This window comes from Pinus tabuliformis, chromosome 2_2 (assembly GCF_031772625.1).
Source record: "Pinus tabuliformis cultivar Carrire ecotype Pingquan chromosome 2_2, CPIR1, whole genome shotgun sequence".
NCBI lineage: Eukaryota > Viridiplantae > Streptophyta > Pinopsida > Pinales > Pinaceae > Pinus > Pinus tabuliformis.
In genome coordinates this window covers 160,912,535-160,933,906 of record NC_142300.1, presented here as the reverse complement: position 1 = coordinate 160,933,906, position 21,372 = coordinate 160,912,535, and the positions used below count along the sequence as shown (strand labels likewise).

Here is a 21,372-nt window from a genome sequence, read left to right as displayed (position 1 = left end):
TTCAAAATGCCCCTTCTCTTTGCTTCACCAACCAATCTGCTAAGGTCTTCCATGATCAACAAGAAAAGTAAAAAAGGCAGGCAACATCCTTGGTGCAATCCCTCTCAACATGAAAAAATTTAGATGTTGAACCATTGATTAAGACAACAAAAAATATAGATGAAATGCAACCCATTATCCAATTATGAATCATATATTATGATTTCAATATTCTAAATTTTAAAATCTAATTTTTTTATTAATTTTAATTTTTTTTTTTTTTTTTTAAAAACCATATCCCTAACACTCACCCTGGTGAACGCCATCCACCATACACAACCATGAAAAACTCGCATCCATTCACACCAAAACCAGAGGGAAGCAAGTTGGTTTAAAAAAAGAGAATATTTCATTATCATTATTGCATTTAGGACTCGTGTTTTTTTGTTTTTAATTATTATTTATTATTTAGAAAAGCTATAAATCAGAAAATAGAAAGCAAAGTTCTCTCAAATTGTATTCTTTCGCACTGATTTGAAGGTGCAAAGTTCTCTCAAATTGAAATCTTTCACTCTCTCAAATTGTATTCTTTGGCACTGATTTGAAGGTGCGAAGTTCTCTCAAATTGAAATCTTTCGCACTGATTTGATTTGAACACTGGGAGAACAGAATTAGGAAAGGGAACCGGGGATGGAGGGTAATGGGTTGGAATCGCTGGAGGAATGGCTGCAGCATATTAGTTTTGGGCGTTCTTCATCAACAACTACGGCAGTAACCGCAAGGGACATTGCTCAATCGTGGAGCGTTCTAAGGGATTGCCTCCAGAGACACGGAGGAGTTGTGGGGGCCGATCATCTCCTTGCCTTGCAAAAATTGTATGACTGCAGGCGTTCCCTCCATGTAGCCGACCCCCAAGCCAAGCTGCTCATATCATTGCTATCCTCAGCCCACGTGACGGCCTCCGACCCCTCTACTCTGGATCGGGCTCGCGCTCTATCTATGCTAATTCTCGCTATTTGGGTTCGCAAATCCTCCAGAGGATCCCAATCCCATGAGGTCTTCCTACAGTCAGCCGTAGATGTGGCCTGTAAATTAACAACGGATAATCAATCGTTAATTGTCGCCGAGCGAATTTTGCTGTTGGGTTGTCTCTCGGCTGACTCACTTGTTTCCCCGGATTCCAGAAGGCTCTGCCAAGAAGTGCTGGCGGACTTAGTGGGCAAGGAGAATGAGGTTATTGTCGTCATGTCGCAGGGTCGACTTGCGGAGACTCTCGCAGGTGCAGGTTATGCTCTCTTTTCCTGTTACCATGCTTCTCTTTTTCAGTCTATTTTGGAGTCTCTGCTTTCTCTGTGGACTGCCCATGATGGGTTATATGCCTGCCTTCCTCATGGTCTGATGCTTCTGCATCTCATGGAATGGACGGGCTTAAATCTTATCAAATTACAAACTGCGAGCCGTGGGATGATGCTGGAATTTTCTGTGGTTGACAAGATGAATGCGTTTGGTGTCAAACTCACGCAAATGGCAAGGTTAGGGGTAACTGCACTGGCTTTTACGGCTGTCATGGCCTCCGGCGGTTTACTTAGGGCTTCCTACAATAAATCGTCCAAGGATTTTGCATTCCTGGAACAGCTAAACTCGTCTATGGAAGAGACCATTGTTACCATAGCAGGAAATGTTGTTTTCAATTTTAGGCCGATAGCAGACAGCCCTGGAAATTTGATGTTGGAAACTGATCCTGTACAATTTGCTGAATGGATTTTTGGAAAACAAGGTGCCGCTGGCCTTGCTCCCGCAACAAGACCTATCCTGCAATGCGTGGCAGTGGCGGTATCTCGTTGCCAAAGGATTTCCTTTCATGCCAATATCCTGCAATGCTTGGTAGTTTCCCTGTTAACAGAATCTTTCCCATTGCAAGAGATTTATTCCTCCGAAATTATGAGTTTCCCCGATATTTCAGCATTAGGAGAGATGGAGAAACTGGGCAAACATTTCGGCAGTATATTGTTCAAGGAAGCTGGGGCCATGACTAGGGTCATGTGCAATCAATACTGCTCAGCGTCTAGGGATTTAAAGCAGTTAGTTCAGCATCTGATGTGGGAATTTTCGCAGGTATTGTATGGGAAGCATCGGATCTTCATGATCAGGTTAAAGGCATCTCAGCAAATGGAGGATAGAAACCGTAAATATCATGACGCAATGAAGAAAATAACAGAAGATGCATTTTTCATGCTTGTGATGTTTTTATCTATTGCTACAAAAAATGACTTTTCCGCAAGCTCCAATGACTTTCAGGAGCAGCTTTCTGTCATTACACTGGATGCCCTTTCTTGTGTGGAATGCTTCCGGCATACGCAACTTCAGGAATACAGTGACATGGTTAAACGCACCGTTTCATGCGTGTCTAAGAGTGCTTCAGCCTGTGTCTCTCTTGTTCGTCGGCTGCCCTCTTACGACGACCTGACCCAGTGGCGAGGTACACATGTTTATTCTTTACAAGCTGCTTTAAAAAGTGAGGTGTGTAACCCAACTGGATTGGCCAACTTTTAAGCTTGTGAATTATCCCCCGGTGGTTATTTAGTGGTTATAGTAAACAGCTGGTCCAAACTTCCCAAGCTAGGGTTAGAACATATTTTCGTAGGCAGGATGGACTTACATTTGAGCTCGGAATTTCTCCAGCTCAAAATCAGGGAAGAAAAAAAAGAAAAGAAAATATGCCCATCAAACATTAGCATTGAATTTACAAAACATCTAATTAATTGTAAAATTGAGTTCTCTACATCAACTATTAACCATCGTTCAGAAGTTATCCAGATTCCAAACAGTGAAGAAACACTGTACACCCTTCATAGTGTATTCTTTTGTTTTTTAATTGTATCGTTATGCTGTCAAGGATTGATGATTAGACTTATTTTTCATTTTGTAGCTAGTAGCCATATGCACAATATAGCCTATTCGAAAGAATTAGGGCTTATTTAATAATAGCAGTTGAATGATTAATTCATTCTTGTTAGAATTTTTTTGTTTTTTGTTTTTTTCTGAACTGACTAATGTTGATTTGTCGTTTGTTATTAGATCCTTCAAAGTTATGCTGTTCGGAATACTGTTGGTATAAAGATGAGGTACAGACTGCACGTATCTTTTTTTATCTGCGTATCTTACCAATTTGTTTGAAGAGAATTCCTGATGAAGTATTTGGGATGGAACTAGCTCCATTGATGTTTCTGTATCCTTCTGTACTTCACCAGTAATGTTGGTAATTTGTCATAGAGTCTTTTGTACAAGCTGTTTGATAAAATCTAGACATTGTTGTTTGAGCCGTACGAGTTCTACATCTGTTGTATTTCTTAATTATAATATGTTTAGATACCTGCAACATCCAGACCAAAATATAGCGCGTGGATCACATGCAGTATTTGTCACATTTATTTCAGTCAACAATTTGAGCATGGATTCCTCGCATAATAAGAAAGATGATACAATATCATTGAAGGAGCAACTTGTTGTATATTATATACAAAGAGCTTTAGAGGTATGAATTTTGAAAATGTAGATAGTCATTCGACAATATGCTTTTTTGCTTCAAAATGAGTATCTTGCAGCAGAGCGAGCATTATTAGACAATGTTTTGGTCCTTGGAATCTACGGTGTAAATGTAATGCTTTCTAATTTATAGGCATTATAATGACATCTGTCTAATGTGTAGGCATATCCACGCCTGACTCCTTTTGAAGGCCTAAGTTCGGGAGTGCAGGCCTTGGTACGGTACCTTCCTGCAGGAAGTCCGGCTATAGTTTTTTGCATAAGTAGCTTAGTGCAAAAGAGTCACGGTCTATATAATGCCAATTCCACATCTAATATTGGCCATGATGCTGAAGTTGAGGGAGAAACAGAGCCTGCCAAAAATTTGCAAGGGCTTCTTCTGCATCTTATTTTTTTGGTCGATATACAGGTGCCTAAGAGTTAACTTGATCATGTAGTTCACATTTGTTGCATTTAGCCTTTTGGAACTAAATATACTACATGAACATGATTGCCCTCTGAGGTTCATCCCATGTCAGGATCCACACACGGCAGTGTATTTTGCATGTTCCTATCATACATGGAACTTGGAAGTTAGATATATGTCTTATCCAACTTTACTGGCTGCATAGCGCAAGCAATGCTGCAAGCTTGATTATTCATATTATTTCTGATATTGAGTTTTCTGGCACAGGTAGTTCCTGATTTATTGAAACTTCTCGCTCAACTGATTATTGGGTTGCCAGAATATGTTCGCAACATGTTACTTGGTCAGGCCTATGATCTTGTGGCAGGTTCGGATGATGCTGTAAGGAAGCCCATTTTGGTTCCATGGTTGCAATCTTTATCACTAATATGTTCTCAGCTCAATTCACCTACTACTAAGAGTAAAGAAACTAAAGAAAGGTCAACTACCATCAAAGATGTAGATGTGCAATTAAAATCTGACAGGGATAAATCTGGTGGTTTGAGTTTGAACCCAACCCGTCAGAAGCGTTTGGTGCAGCTTTCCAGACTATAGGATTCAGACCTTACAGATGCCTATATATTTATATTCACACATCATCTTTTCATGAAGACTTTGATCTTGATGGAAGATTGACATTAGCTTTGGTGCCTATTCCGCGATGCAAAGAGTGCTGCAAGTATATTTGTTGTTCATGTGAAATTGGCGTGGTCACATGGCATTTGGCATTTTAATATGTAGCTTCAACCTTGGTAACAAGAGGGGCAGCTGTACATGTGATTACCAAAAGACTGATTTCTGGCAGTTCTGTAGGTTTTCACAGGAAATTCAATAATGAGCAATTTCATCTTGGTGCTTCATATATTTATTCAAATACTAATAATTACTGAGTGAGAAGAACATCTGGCAGGGCAGTTTTCTTGTATTTGGTTTGCCGAATTTTCCCACAAATTTGACATATATCTGAGAAAAGAGGAATTACTGTGGTTTTTTAAAAGATATTTCTATAGTATGTCAGACTAATTGTAAGTACAGTGTTCATTCTAATAGCTGTTCAAAGGAGAAGAATGCATAAATCACAAGGATGCAAGCCTAATTTGTTTGGATGTTTTTAAAAGGCATCTTCTGACCGTGTATATGAGACTCTGCCTTGGATTTGCCTGCCTGCTGCAAGGTAGCTTTGATCAAACTGCCTCTCAATTCCAGGCCTTTTTTTGAAATGTAATGGGCATGGAATGGCATGTTTCAGGCACCAATCACTTATAAAGGTTGCATCTTCTGCCCATGCAAAGAAGATGACATACTTTAACAAACGGAAAAGGTCTCCCTGGAATAGAATGAAAATGTGAAATGAAGGTTATGGGCCACTCTTGTATATTCCTTGCTGTTGGTATTATGGCAAGTAAAATTAGGTCTGTGATTAATTGCAGGCTTGGAAGAGGAGCAGTGTTTGAGTTTAGATAATAAGGCTGTACAAGAATAGGTACAGGTGGAGAGAAATTCATTGTAGTTTTGGGTCTGTAGCTGGGTACATGTGTTAACAGATGCATATCTTGACAACTGAGCAGAGCAGATAATTCTTCAGAAAGCTTATTTAATATGCTGTCTTGCATTTTATTACTTAATGCCACAAGTCTCCCTGTAAATGCCTTTCCTTCTATATTTTAACACTTACAATTTCAGATCAATAGTTATTGAATATTCATTTATTTTTCCTGCTTGCAGCAGCACTGTTCAACATCCTATGATGACTCCACTATCCAGGTACTACTATAGGATCATGTTTTACTCTGTGGAACACTTTTTTTAACATACGACTGGATGGGTTCTGAGATCCTCATATATATGACCAAGAACAATCTTGGTGCAATAAAAAACATGAAGAATCAGCGTATCAAATATCTAGTTCCACTACTTTAATGGGTGAAATCTCATTTCTTTTCTTTAGTTAAACATGGTGTGTCCCTAATGTTCTTAGTGTTTAATGGATATGCCTGTTCTGGTCTAATGTTTTGTCTCATTTTATAGATGTTTCAGGAAAATAGTCCATGGAACTTTCTGATGTCATGTTGTTTAGAAGAACAAAGCATTTCCTATTGCAATTGGTGTTGTGTAAGCACCTTGCCAACCTCTTTCTTTGTGCTATCAAGCACATATGTACAAAATAACAGGTTTGTTCTCGTACCCAACATCCCTTGAGGACTATTTGGATCTGATCTACTATTGCTGCTTCATTTTGAACCCTTTAAACAATTGTTCATTTATTTTACCACAAAGTCTCATCACTGGATTATCTATTCCTTGACAGTTCTTCATAAAAAAAAATTTATTTGTCCTTCTGGACAGAGAACCTGTGATGGGATTTCATGGTTACAACTTTTCCTTGAGAAATGAGTCTACCTTGACAGAAGACTTAAAAAGCTACCATGTAAGAGATGCTGGGCAGTGATGCAGAGAGGTTTGGAGATGGAAAAGATGATTTGATTGCAGCAAAATGATCTGTAGAACTTCCTGATGTCATGTTGCTTGTTCAATAGGGTATAAGAGCAAAGTATTTCCTTGTGATAAGGGTCGTGTAAACACCTTGCCAACCACCTCCTTTGTGTTATTAGGTACATATATACAAAATAACAGGTTTGTTCTTGTACCCAATTTCCATTGAAGACTATTTGGATTTGTTCTCCTATTGCTGCTTCATTTTGGACCCTTTAAGCAATTGCTAATTCTTTTCACCACAAAGTCTCATCAGTGGATTATCAATTCCTTTGCAATTCTTTATAAAAGTTTGCTGATTTGTTCTCACGGTCGGAGAACCTGTGACAGGAATCATGGTTCAACTGTTGCTTGAGAAACAAGGCTACCTTGCCAAAAGACATAAAAAATCACCATCTAAGAGATGCTGGGCAGTGATGCATACAGGTTTCGAGATGGCAAAGATGGTTTGATTGCAGCATTGATTCTGACACATGCCATTCAGAAAAATGCAGGGAATGGAACATAAACTTTCGTGCAGCTCCTGTGTTCTGAGGAGGTTATGGAATTGGGCTTCAGGTCATCGTGTTGGAGGGATTCCTAGAGAAAAGCATCTCCAGTTTCTGCAGTGTATTCAAGGTCTATTGAAACTGGTTGGCTTGCAGCATTTCATCTAACCATTTTAATCATAAACCTGTTGTCAGACATCTTATTTGTTCAATACTCATGCATGTATAGGGAGAATCTAGTCAGTGTTCCATTCCTATGGGTATGCCTAGTGTTATGAATATGTTATCGTTATTTAAGGTACAAAATAGACTTGCCATTGGTATTATTGTTGTTAATCAACAATTCTCAAGTACATTTTACTGCTAAATACATATTTTGTAAATGCAGGCCTAGTGGCATAACTAGAAACAAATGTGAACTTAATGAAACCTAGGAAAGGCTAGTTGGCGGTAGCTACCTTCAATCAAGATTAGTCATCTATCTTATGTTACAAGAATGGGGAAAGCTTCAGATAAGCTGAAGCAATTGGATCGAAACTATTTGTCGATAACAGGAATTTAGATCTTATTAGTCCAATGTGAGTCCTGTTGCTGCAAAATATAGAAGGTCTCGTAGAGGAGAACCCTACAAGGCAAACACTAGACTAAGTGACAACAATGAGGTGTGGCCCACCGTCACCATAGCCTACCCCTTGCTCTTTATGGATTTTCACAAATGGGAAGAGTCCTAGTATATGCGTCACCTATGATAGATATTCTAAGCTGAAAGGTTTAAGGTGACACAATAGGTTTCGCAAGGATGGCTCAACATAAGTACAAGACAAAACAATGTTAAAAGAGGCAATTCACATCCCTTAGAGAGGCCAATCTAGGGCATGCTAGAGTCTAGACCTAGGGCTTGAGTAATAGCGTATGAAATGGAATGGCCTAAGGTCAAGGTGCTAGGAAAAAGTTTTTAACAATGAATAATATCAAGGAAAAGGTGCATGATACCTTCAAGAAGCCCTCAAGTTGAAACATGGAGAGATTAGCCACCAAGAGGAATAATTTTAAGGATACCACTACCACTCTTGATGTTGAATCCTTCTAATGCCCAAAATTTCCTTCCTAGTCCAATTCCCACTGAGCCCTAGATGAGGCCACTTATCCTTAAGAGGGCTGAAAATAGAGAAAGAGAGAGATCGAAAAGCAATTGATGGATAGGAATAAAGGTTCTATTATACAAGGCCAATACCTAGTCCTTGGGTGGATGGAGTCTATTGGATTGATATATTAGCTAAAACTTGCAAATGAGTAAGGATATTTTGATGCTCTAGCACCAAAACCCTAATTGTTACCTTTGTGAGGGATCAAATATACATGGGAGAGCTACAACAAGAGTTCACCAAGGGATTACCATTCACATTTCATATATGAGTAATGCATACAATGATGCTTATCTAGATTCCATACAATTCATCTTCAATAATCAATGGTGCAATATAAAACCATAGATAACCATTACATTGCATGCATTAGACATTAAATAAAAAATTCTCCAATAATAAAGCTCACTTACAAGATGAGATGCATGAATAATCCAACTTCTATCCAAGATAACTTCTCCAAAGACAAGAATATAGATCACATCTCTCCAAAGGTACAAGAAGGCTGCAATTCTCCAAGAGAGGCCGAATTAGTCCAAGTGATCATGATGAATAACAATGATCCTCTCCTCTATTTCTATGAGGAGAATGAACTCTAAAATTAGCCTAAAAGCCTGTAATAACAAGTTTAATCATAAGAAATCCTTGGGTTACGAGCAAACCCGCTAGATTTCATCATAAATGCTCAAATAAGCCCACACGTGTGAGCTGCTAGCCTTCTAGGGCTAATGTCATGCATGAATTATGCTCCAAATGCCATGTGTTGGTGCTATAAGGTGCTTAGTGTGATGTAGTAGCATGTAAAAATCATGATTTGAGGGGTTGGCCCTCAAATCCACCTCAATGGCTCTTTGTGCTCCAAAGATCCAGTTGGGGCACCACATAGTAGTCTCCATGGGTCTCCGACTACTCATAATGTCCATCTCTGCTCCAACGTTGAGAGCTTTCCAGGTGCTACTAGCCCTCCTAGGTCTCTGAGGTGAGACCATCCTCATCTAGGCCGTGAACCAACTTCCACCCTCATATGGTGCTAATGCTGACTTGGGGCATGCTGGGTCTAGGTGTGTCATCCTGAAGAATCATCAAATAGTGCAAACTGGCAAAATGTCATGGGTGCACGAGGTGGCTAGGTTCATGTGTGATGTGCTGTTGTTGTTAGGAGGCCAAAGGCTCTCAACGCTTCACTTGTTCGTGCTAATATACTCCTCTAATGGCCTGGGTACATGTGGGTAAGGTGCCCAAGACATTTGTTGCTGAACCATCTAACAATCACAACATAGATTCTAGTGAAAGCAACTAGTCATTAGGGACAAACCATCATTGCATGTAAGTGAACCAAGTTTGAATGTAATGGGCTATTTAATACTTCAAATAAGGATTCCCTTCCGAAATCAAGGTATTGAACTCGCAGTGGTGTTTCTCCCTAGGTAGGAGTGGCTAATGGACAAACCTATTAGGTGTTTCTAGCCTTGAAGAGAAAGTAACATTTTCTTAGTCCACCCTTCAATTGCTAGGTGTTAGTGAATAATAATGATGGTACGAAGGGGAGAAGACTTCATGGCCAAGTTCCATGGTCAAAGGGACCAGCATGATGGGGATCCACATCCTGAGTGTATAGATGTGATGAGGGAGCAATCGCGGATGCACAAGTTACCAACTTAGCCTTTTTTTTTTCCGCCCCTCTTCTGTGCCTTTTACTTTTGCTTGATTATTTCCTTGTATCACTGCTCATAACTCACGGGTTAAAGCTTGCTTTGAAAGATACAACAGTTAATTACCCCTTCATGATGAGTTAATTCATCGCTCATTAGGGTTGGGACATGCAAGGGTTCCTTCTTTCGATTTTATTTTGTGGCTATGATGTGTCATTTTTGTTTCTTTTAGTTGCATCAACCTCTCAGGGCAATGTTTCTGGGCACTACTCAGGTATGAGGATGTATGGGTGCCAAATCCCAAAGAACCAATGGTCAGTGGAACCCAACGAATGGAGGCGAGAGAAGGGCTTGCAATGTATGATGGAAAGTGTTAAGTATGATATAGGGATAGATGGAACTACATGATCTCAATCAGGGCTTCCCAAATAGTGCCATTCCTATACCCATTGGGCCCTTAGGGGAGGTCCCACTAGACTATGATAGAAGATTAAGCCCCCATTTAAGGCGAGAGAACAAGATCACGACAAGAAACCCTTCCTTCTTGTAGGTCACTCCATAATCCATATCAAATGCCCAAACACACACAAGAATAAGTACCCAATTGCAAAATGATTAAAGTACCTTTTAATAGGAAGCACACTTTTGTCCATGTGCTTTTTGCCAAATGACTGAGAAGCATATGCATGATGCAAGTGGCGGAGAAAATAACATATCGATGATATCATCAACTAGTGGTGGCTGTCAAAGGTTGCTAGCTGGCCAAGTGTTAGGAATAGGAAAAATGTTTTCTTAGGGGTTACCCATTTTGGTGGGCAACAAGTCCAAAGTGATTGGTTGTTAGTTTTAATGCTAGCAAGAGGGCAACTGGAGAAATTTCAAGAGGAATAAATGACATCCCAACCAAGGAAAAAGAAATAATTGAGATGTTGGAAGAATATGTATACAATATGATCTGGAAAAAATTGCAAGGGAGAATCTAGAATATAAAATATTTCGGATTATACATCTCACTAATACAAAAACATTTTTGGCAAATTTATGAAATTTTATAAATTTTAGTTGTAAAATTTAGTGTCAGTTTGGTTTGATTCCAATGACTTGTTGACTTTACTGAATTTTCACTTAGGCATATAATTCCATTGATCTCTATTTACCTGAACATCCAGTTTGGATGAATCTGGTCACTGTGCTTAAAACCATGCTGAGTTGGTCGATGTTGACCACTTAAGAGTGTGAATCATATTAGAATTTTGTGGAAACTAAGTCATTGGACATAAGAGAATAGCGAAGCCATGAAATTAAGATTGTGACAAATAGAATATGAGTGAACAGAGAGAATCAAGTGCTACATATGGATAAAACATCATTAGAGTATATTTTAAGGGAAGGTGTTGTATGTAAGAGGTGTAAGGAATGCCTTGAGGAATATTTCATGACTCTACCATAGAGGAATGCCACTAAAAATAGTAAACTGTTGATGAACACAAAGACAAGTGACTTTTGTAAACACATGTACTCTATGCAATTCACGACACCTTTATGAACCAGAGTGTGAGTTACTTGGATATCTTTTATGCTTTGTTGGTATTATGTGACATGGTTCTGCATAAATGACATCAAAACCATGGAGATATTGTTGGCATTTACGAGCTTGAATACAATATTAATTGTAGAAAAATAATGACATAAGATAATAATGAAGTATTCAGATAGCACAAATATTTACGTGGTAAAACCCTAATAGTGTGTTAAGGAAACATCCATGGGGTAAGGTATCCCTATTCTTTTTGTTCAAGCAACAAAATTACAACTAGGGTTACAACCATGCTCTATCTCTCGGGTTACATTATATCTAACTTGGCACTGTTAAATGCGTTACATGAATTACCACCCAGTATACAAACCGCCAACTATATTTTTGAAGTAAATTTTGTTTTTTACAATATAATTTCTTTTAATTACTGTCATGATTCCAACAATCTCCACTTTGACAACAATTCACCTAATACCTTGACCAAGTCCATTCATTACCTATTTTGTAAGCCAAGAAAAGCTAAACACTTTTGTAGCTTCTCTAATACTACAAGTTTTGCAAACATGTATGCACACTTTTCTTGAGTACAGACTTTTTTAAGAGCTACTCCACCTCCATTAATAATATGTTTTACAAAATAGTATTTATATCAATATGTTGTCTTACTATGATAAGTTAGATTTGTAGCAAATGGATAACACTTTGATTATCACAATACATATACATTTTTCTTCATTTTCCTAACTCACCCAAAAGACTAACCAAATTGCGTCTTTGCATGTTGCGAGACAACGATATATCCTACCTTAGTAGTAGATAAAACAACACTTTTATTGAAGTTTTGACATCCAACTAATAGATCCTCCTACAAGAATAAAGACATGACTTGAAATAGATCTTCTCACCCAAAAGACTTTAACCAAATTATGTCTTTGCATGTTGTGAGACAACTTCATATTCTACCTTAGTATTAGATAAAGCAACAATTTAATTGAAGCTTTAACATCCAACTAATAAATCCTCCTACAAGAATAAAAACATAACTTGAAGTAGATCTTCTGTTGTCCAAATCCCTCGCAAACTCTGAATCAACATAACTACAGATAGAATCACTACAACCATTATAGATGAGATCAATGTAAACTTTGAAACGGGTACTGATACTGTTACCCATTTCGTAGAGATAGCAAAAAATTGACCCGATATTGAAAATGGGCGATGCAGAATACACATTTTTTTTAGAACATAGTTTTTGGCACTTTAAATAACTGATACGATTACCCGTTTCATAGAGGTAGTAAAAATGTGACCCGATTTTGAAAAGTGGTGATGCAGAATACAATAATTATTTTTTGGAGCATATTTTTGACAATTTAAATATTCTTATGTATCAAATATAAATATTCGTTTTTAAATGTTAGTGATTTTTATGCTGATTTTGAAACGTATTGATGCAATGCGTTATACATCATACTTTTTTTTAGAAGACTTATTTTTCACACTTTAAAATTTATTATGTCCATTTTTTTTAAAATTATGATTATTTAAAGAATTTTTAAGTTGTTTTATTTTTATTTTTTTAAATGTTGATTGCTTCAAGAAAATCATATAAAAATATATATAAAATAATACAAAAAAAATGTTAATAAAAAAAATTATCTCATAAACTATAAAAGAATTTGGGAAAAAAAACACAATTTAAAAAAAATATATATATATAAAAAATTAAGTAAGTAAAAATAGAAAAATTAAAAAAACATTAACAAAAACAAGAAAAAAAAAAATAAAATAAATGAAAACAAACTATATTAAAAAAAAATAGAAAATTAACAAAAATAAAAATAAAAAACTAGTAAAATTAACATTAAAAACATTTAAAAAAAAACTAAAAAAACAAAAATACTCTGAAATTTACAAAAAAAAAGCCATAAAAATATAGAAATTTTAAAAATATATGTTTAAAAAACAAAAAATTTAAAAAACATGTATTTAAAATTAAAAATTAAAATTTTCAAGAATCATGTATTTTCTATTTAAAAAATAAAAAACAAAATTGATTAAACAAAAAAATAAATAAATAAAAAAAATTTAAAATTTTTTAAACTTATCTTTTTCATTTAAAACATAAAAAAAAATTATAAAAAAATATAAATTTTTTTCTATACAAATTTGATATTGATAAACAATTTCGTTTTTTGTTTGTTTGTTTGTTTTTTTTAAACAATTATTAATTTTTTTTTTTAATAACGTTTTTTTATTTTATTTTATTATTTAAAAAAAACACAATTATTAACAAATTTATTTTTATTTTAAACAACGTTTTTTTTTTTAATTGATTTTTTTTTTTTTTTTTTTTTTAAATGATTTTTTTTTGGCCCGGAGGGCTGAGGGGTGATTTCGGGAATTGCCCCTCCGCCCTCCGGGCGGCCCGCGGTGGCGCGGCCCCGGGCGGAGGCCTGGAATCGCCCCTTCGCCCTCCGGGCAGCCCGCGGTGGCGCGACCCCGGGTGGAGGTCTTGCCGTAGGCCTCTGCCCGGGGCTGCGCCATTGCGGGCCGCCCGGAGGGCCCAATTTTTTTTTTTTTTTTTAATAAAAAATATTTAAAAATATTTATTTTAAATAAAAAAAAACGTTGTTTAAAAAAACATAAATTTTTTAATAATTGTTTTTTGTTTTTTGTTTTTTGTTTTTGTTTTTTTAAATAATAAAAAAAAAAACAAACAACGTTGTTTAAAAAAAATTTAACTAGCATTTGCACCAGATGTTGCAAAGAAAACGCCGTAAGGCATAAAGTGCGGAAATCCATCATCCATGTAATGTGTGCATTATTCAACAAGGTGGATCTCTCTAAATTTGTTGCAAACATTTATGTTGTTGCATTTCTAATTTATTTAGAATCTACTACTACCTCCTCTTCTTGGAATATTAAATTTCTTATCACCCCATGATGACAATCCCTCTAATTATTGGCATCACAGTTTTTCCACTTTAGTGGGTTTACCTTCAACCTAAAGAAACATGAATTTGAGTCACTCAATTAAAAAGAAATTGCTAAATTGCTATTTATCAGGTTTTGAGTAAAAACAATTAATAGCTCATATTTACAACCCTTTAAATATTTACAACCTTTTAAGTCTTGTATTTATAACTCATATTTATAACCCTTTAAAATGAAACTGACTATCTATATTTTTATTAATAATAAAAAGAATCTTCTTTATAAAGCTGACACTCACATGCTACTCCTATATATTTATGTTATATTTAATATTCAATGTCTTTCAATTGAATGACAAGATGAAAGCTCAACTTAATTGCACCTTTAAAACGTGACTTAAAAGTTTAATTGGTAATTATTTATTCACTAATTTGTACATTATTAATTGCAATCTCTCTTGAAAACCAATGTTTATATCAAAATTTTAAAAATTAACACTCACTTCTCCCGTAGTCTGGTGTTTCTTTATTTGATCGTGGTACTCAAGATTGCTTTTCTCCAAAGTATCCAACGTGAAGATGATATCTTATGTGTTTCCGTGTTTCTTTATTTGATAATGGTACTCAAGATTGCCTTTCTCCAAAGTATCCAATGTGAAGATGATATCTTATGTGTTTCCACTTTCTCAGTAGGTTCATGTGATTATTATTATTTTTGGTGTTAATGTTTATGTTTTTTTATGCCCATCCATTATTTACTATCTAAACATTGATTGAAAATCCGTAAGTGGCTAGTGTGAAAATTGCAAGGTATGCTGAGAATTTGGTTATCTAGTAAGGTTAGAGTCATTCTTGAGTCATTATCTTTACCATCTCAAGAAGAAGAAGAAGAAAAGCCTATTGAATTGAAAAAGAACCCTAAAAAGTATTAGGATCCATGGGTCATTTTTTTTGCATCATGTAGCAAGATCACATGGTTAATTGATCATGCCACATGAAGAATTAGCCTTTGCCAATTTTTAGGCTAGGTGATTTTTTCTACTAATATTCTTATACCAATTTACCATGATAATTCTCTTTTAAATTAAAAGGCAAGCACAATTTTTTAGTGCTTCAACTTCATTTATAAAGAGTTTAGTGCTGATAATTAGTAGATTATATGAAATTTTGAAAATTGCACTAATATATTATTGTTGTAAGGCTCTACATTCCCAATGGAACTCATATAGTGAGTGGATAAAGAAATAAGAAGTTTTTCAAATGGTGAAATAATTTTCATATGCGTGATATTGTGATCTAGATAAATAAAACCAAACTCTTCATTTATCATGTGTCTTAAGTCTTTTATATCTCCAGTGTATTTTTCGTACAAATAAGAGGCATTTGTTAATCATGCATCATGTAATATGATCTCCAATCAGTAGAAAAAACTTAATATCAAAGAAAGAAAGACAGAGGAAAATGCTTTTAATGTCCACAAATGACTCAATGTTACAAAAGAGATGCTTGCTAATGAACAGGATAAGGTAGCTTGGGAAAAGTGTAGTAACAACTTTTATAAAGAATCTTATATAGATTTCCTGTTAACAACATATTAAGATATTTTAGAGAGTAGTTAAGTATGTTTAGAGATGTGCTAAAGAAGATAAGGTCATTAAATAAAAAAAGAAGATAAACATCAATTCTTATTCGAAAATGATACAAAAAAGAATTTGTGGGAACTTACTACTCTTGAGAGAAGCTTCCTAAAATTTCCTAATGGCGCTTCTCCTTAAATAAATAGGTTTAAGGCTACATCTAATTACATCAACATGGATAACACAAGCTCTCAAGGATATGGATGTAATGGAGTTGCACACCATTTCCCAGTTGATGCATGCAAGTTTGGAACTATGATCATTTATTAATTAGTAATGCACTTGCAAGATAGACTTCAAAACTATGTTTATTTAACAATAAAATTTTATTGGGACAAAATATGATACACGACTACCTTAAAGGAATAAGGTAGTACTCCCCGAATGGGATGCCAGAAGCATGAGAGGGTGGGGGATGGGATGCCACCATCCCACCAATCAACACGCGCAGGGGACGTGGGAGCACACCCCTCTAGAGGATTGAAAGGTACATGGAACAAGCAAGGGAGTTCCAACACACACATGAAGCTCCTCCCTCATTACACCATACACTGCTCAATGAGACGTAGCACCATCCAACTTGATTTTGTATTTTTGATGGATTTCAGCTCAATCAAGAGCTTTGTCATTTTGCTCTGCCCCATCAATTCAACATTTATTCAAGGGCAGGCAAAGGCACTTAGCTTTTGCATTTTTCTCCAAGCTTTTATTATGCATTGTATATTGGAAAGCCTCTAGACAGTTCTCAAGTCTCGGGATGTTTATCAAGAAAATGCTCGTCCTTGGCTCTTGCAATTTCATTGTCTTCTAGTTGTTGTGGAGAGCGAATTCGGGATTATGTTGTTACGGTTTTGTGTCTTGTGGCTATTTTGGGATAATGCACACATTGGCAGTGGAGTCAGACGTTTAGGCTGAGACCTCTAGCCTGCCTCAGTGGTTCCCTAGTGACCTCCTAGTCCATTGTTAGGCTTTCCTGAATCTCAGTGAGGAAGGGGATGGAATTAGCCATGCCAGTAGGAGCACTCATTCCAAATTTCACTCTCTTCCAATGATGGAATGTGTTCATGCCACATTTTGCAGGTCTAGGGTCTTTTCTTTACGGCATTTTTTTTTAAATTCTCACTATGGTCGTTTTTGAGTGGTCTGTAGTTTTCAGTTAAGGGGTTAGCAGTAGCACAAGGCTTGCCCCTAGATATGGGCCTATTAGCTCCCCTTCGCCCCCCGCCCAAGCCAATGACGATCATCCTTGGATCTTCACAGCCCATCCCAAGACACTCTGGGAGGTCCAACCTCGAGTCAAAAACACTTTCCATTCCAGCAGACTCCCCTACTCTGTTTGAGCAGCAAGACATGCTGCATCAACATGCTCAGTCCGCTTAGGTGCGACTCATTACCAGGAGCGTGGCTTCGCCAAGGCCCAAACGAGAGTAGAAAGCTCAGCAGCCAGGTTTAGGGAACTTACACTGCAGCCAATTCAAGATGAATTGATTCAGCTTAAACGAGAGTTGGAAAATGAGCAGTGCACCCTCACTGATTCCGAAGTTTTCGCTGAGGTTGCATAGTGGATGACCAACATTGGTCATACTCGAGGAAGATACAACCAATATATGTACACTGTGGACATCCACTGGCACCTGAAATTTTTCCTTGGTAGGGTTCTCCTTGAAAAAGTGCAACCAGAGAGGACATGCTTCTCTCCCTAGATCGTATGCGAAGACAATTAGTGTTTATGGTTCAGAGGCTTGGACAAATTGAAAGGCACATGGGCATCCTTCTAGAACCAGGCTGCTCTCCAGGAAGCTTCTCTCCTTGGATCGTATGCAAAGACAATTGGCAGCAATAGATCAAAGGCTTTGACACATTGAAAGGCACATGGTCATCCCTCCAAAACCAAGTTGCTCTCTCGGCAGCAATAAGTAGCCCATACAAGTAAAAGCCACTGAATCTAATCACTCCTCATGATGGTTTTCTCAATTAGTTTGTTTATCCTCATGCAACATTTTTGTTTTTTTAGTTCCTTACAGGCCCTAGAGGCCTAGTTACATTTTTTAGACTTCTAGATATAGTCAACAAGGCTAGTTTTTGGACTAAAACTCTTTTGAAAAGACTGAAATTTTGTATCTGGTTGGGCCTGTCCAATGGAAGACTGTATCAACACTAAAATGTAACCCTATGTTATCAGGGAATAGAAATATTTACTTCACAAGACAAAAAGGAATAAGGTGATACCTTTTCACTTCTGGCCCTAGGAATGAGAATATGGTGGAAATTATTGATGGTCATCCTCCTAACTAATAACCATCAAACTCTATCTTGTCATTGGGCTTACTTTGGTGTTAGACATGGAAGCTCCTAAGAGAGATGAATCCAAATTGGTGACCCCAACTATGCATCCTGCTTTCTATGTCCTCGGTTGAGCCGCAAGAGCAAGTCAATGTCTCATTTAAGGCTGAAAAACTCGGTTGTGTGAAGAATTAGGTCTGAGACAGACCACAGATCCGAACTGAAGTTTGAGGAGTAGCAAGGAAGCCGAGTTGGGAATGTTTTTGGCATAATATTTTGGGAAGGGTTTCTGCTTGTTTGAAGCAAGTTTCAAGGGCAGAGTGCTGGTCTATTAAAAGCTGAATTACAGTTTTGTTAAGGCTGAATTTCAGGTCCCTTGAAGAGGCTGAGATGCAGCCTTGTTGAGGCCAAGTCTCAGACCTGTTCAAGAGACCAAGTTGCAGCCCCGTTGAAACTGAGTTCAGGGATTAACGTTGAGGACGAGATTTGGTATCTTGAGGGCTGAAGTTCTGGTGTGTTGATGGCCAAGTTCAGCAGTTAAGGAGACCAAGCCCTAGCCCTTTTGGAGATCTTTTTAAGGCGAGATGTGTGGCCCATTTTAACACTGAAAAATTGGGTTGTGTGAAGAATTAGGTCTGAGACAGACCACAGATCCGAACTGAAGGAGAGCTAAGTTTGAGGAGTAGCAAGGAAGCCCAGCTGGGAAGGTTTTTGGCATAATTTTTTGGGAAGGGTTTCTGGTTGCTTGAAGTATGTTTTAAGGGCAGAGTGCAGGCATATTAAAAGCTGAAGTACAGTTTCATTAAGGCCAAATTTCAGGCCTGTTAAAGAGGCTGAGATGCAGCCCTGTTGAGGGCTAGTCTGAGGCTTGTTGAAGAGGCCAAATTGCAGCCCTGTTGAAGCCGAGATCAAGGACTAATGTTGAGGCCGAGTTCTGGTATCTTCAAGGCCTGTCTTGAGGGCTGAAGTTCTGATGTGTCGAGGGCCAAGTTCAGCAGTCACGGAGATCAAGCCCTAGCCCTGTTGGAGGTCTTTTTAAGGCCACATGTGTGGCTCATTTTAAGGCTGGAAAACTTGGTTGAGTGAAGAATTAGGTCTGAGACAGACCACAAATCCGAACTGAAGGAGAGCCAAGTTTGAGGAGTAGCAAGGAAGCCGAGTTGGGAAGGTTTTTAGCATAATTTTTTGGGACGGGTTTCTGGTTGTTTGAAGTGTGTTTTAAGGGCAGAGTGCTGGTATCTTAAGAGCTGAATTACAGTTTTGTTAAGGATAAATTTCCGGCCTGTTGAAGAGGCCAAGATGCAGCCTTGTTCAGTCCAAGTCTCAGGCCTGTTGATGAGGCCAAGTTGTAGCCCTATTGAATCCAAGTTCAGGGACTAATGTTGAGAGCGAGTTCTGGTATCTTGAAGGCCTGTCTTGAGGGCTAAAGTTTTGGTGTGTTTAGGGCCAAGTTCAGCAGTTAAGGAAACCAAGCCCTAGCCCTGTTGGAGGTCTTTCTATAGCACAGTTCTGAGGCCAAATTCAGTGTTACTTCTGCTGGATATTTAGGAGACCGAACTCTGTTTTGAAGGCCGAGTTTTAGCCCTGTGGAGGCCATGTTTCAGCCCTGTGTAGTTCAAGTCCAGATGTTGTTGAGTTTCAGTCTCTTTTAAGGGCTAGTTGCAGGCCGAGTTCTGGCTTTTTGTGGAGGCTAGTTCGCTGTCCTACCCGAGTTCTGTTGAAGAGGGCAAAGTCTGGCCGAGTTCTGTTCAGGAGGTAAAGTTGAGGAGTCCGAGTTATGTTTCAGTATGAGGCAGGTGTGTTACACGCAGAAGTGGATGAAGTGAAGACTTCATGGTGACTAGGGCAGAAGAATTGGGGTTGAATAGGTCAAGAGGAACAGATCAGAAACAAGAAGGAAAAACAAGGATTAACGACAAGTCAAGGACCAGAAAGCAGGACAAAGAAGAAGGACAAGTGGCTGTGACCAGGATTGAAGGTGCAAACTTGAGAGTGGCATTGTTGGGTGACAACCCTTAGTAAAGAAAGGCAATTTGTGGGAACCAGGAAAAGTGAAATATTTTGAAAAAATAGGTTAGTGCCTACAAATCGCTGAGTTGGTGCTCAGCTGAGGAGATTGGAGTCTCCTGTAGGTTGGTACCTACAAAAATAGTAAATTGGTTCTTACTAAGGATTGGTGTCCTCATCTTCTTGACAGGTTGGATCTGCTAATTTTGTAAGTCGGTGCTTACAGAGGAGTGGTGTCCTCACAAGTGTTGTAATAAGTTGAAGATTGTTTTTGAAAAGCATTCAAGTGTTTCTTATAAAATATGTGTTTCATAATTTAGGTGTATTAAATAAGTTGAAGACTGTTTTGAAAAGCATTCTAAGTGTTTCTTATATTATATCTGTTTCATAATTTAGGTGTATTAAATGTTTTCAAAGCTAAAAAATTGTTAATTGTAATGAAACACTGATTAACCCCATCTCTCAGTATTTCCAACAAACAATTGTAATTAAGTATTACTGTCTACAGTATTAGAGTTCACTAAGTAAAAAATTGTTAATTGTAATGAAACACTGATTAACCCCATCTCTCAGTATTTCCAACAATTGTAATTAAGTATTACTGTCTACAGTATTAGAGCTCACTAAGCAATGCAACTGATCCATTTAATTTGACAATGCAGCTTGCATGCAAATAAAGAGAAATCTAGTCATGCAACCTCATAATTCCTAAGCTGAGAATTCATATGTATGGGTTTTAAATTTTAATAGGACCAAAAGCCTATGGGTCAACAGGCTTAACAGTAGAAGCACATCCATATGAGACATTCACGTATCCAAAAGATTAGCAGCTTTTCATTCATTAATTATTTTATAAAGGGGCAAACTGGGATGGACATAAACTTATGAACAATTGCACCCTTATGGTATGTTTTCTTTGGGAATTCAAAAACATGGACATTTTGGGAAGAGAATAAAAACACTAAAAGAAACCCTCTGTGGCAACTGTAACACCAAACAGGAGGAGTAGATTGCTCGTAATTTTGATTCATTACATGTGCAAGGTACTATAGCCAGTAAGCATCGCCAAGTATAATGATTTTCAAGAAACTGGTGAAGGAGCTTTCATATCTTTAAAGCATCTGCTCCAATCATTTGAAAAAATTAAGCCCAAGTTTGGTCAGGAGACTGGATGTATTAGAATTGAAAGGACTGGATTCTCAGCCTTGAATTCCATACTCGGAA

The 21,372-nt window shown here is 37.4% G+C and overlaps 1 protein-coding gene across 8 annotated transcripts; it reads left to right on the top strand.

Moving 5' to 3' along the window:
* The first annotated feature begins 485 nt into the window (after positions 1–485).
* On the top strand, positions 486–6,435 carry LOC149191922 (obscurin-like protein). Of its 8 annotated transcripts, none has more exons than XM_089404420.1 (8): positions 486–2,458; positions 3,058–3,208; positions 3,349–3,514; positions 3,689–3,934; positions 4,199–5,453; positions 5,696–5,734; positions 5,999–6,141; positions 6,279–6,435. In XM_089404420.1, exons 1-5 carry the CDS (start codon positions 670–672, stop codon positions 4,523–4,525), a joined length of 2,679 nt encoding a protein of 892 aa, XP_089260546.1. In that variant the 5' UTR covers positions 486–669; the 3' UTR covers positions 4,526–5,453; positions 5,696–5,734; positions 5,999–6,141; positions 6,279–6,435. The 8 variants fall into 8 exon arrangements, with proteins under 8 accessions (XP_089260546.1, XP_089260544.1, XP_089260545.1 ...); XM_089404418.1 differs by having other exon boundaries at positions 4,199–5,611; XM_089404419.1 differs by having other exon boundaries at positions 5,696–6,141.
* Positions 6,436–21,372: the final 14,937 nt, after the last annotated feature.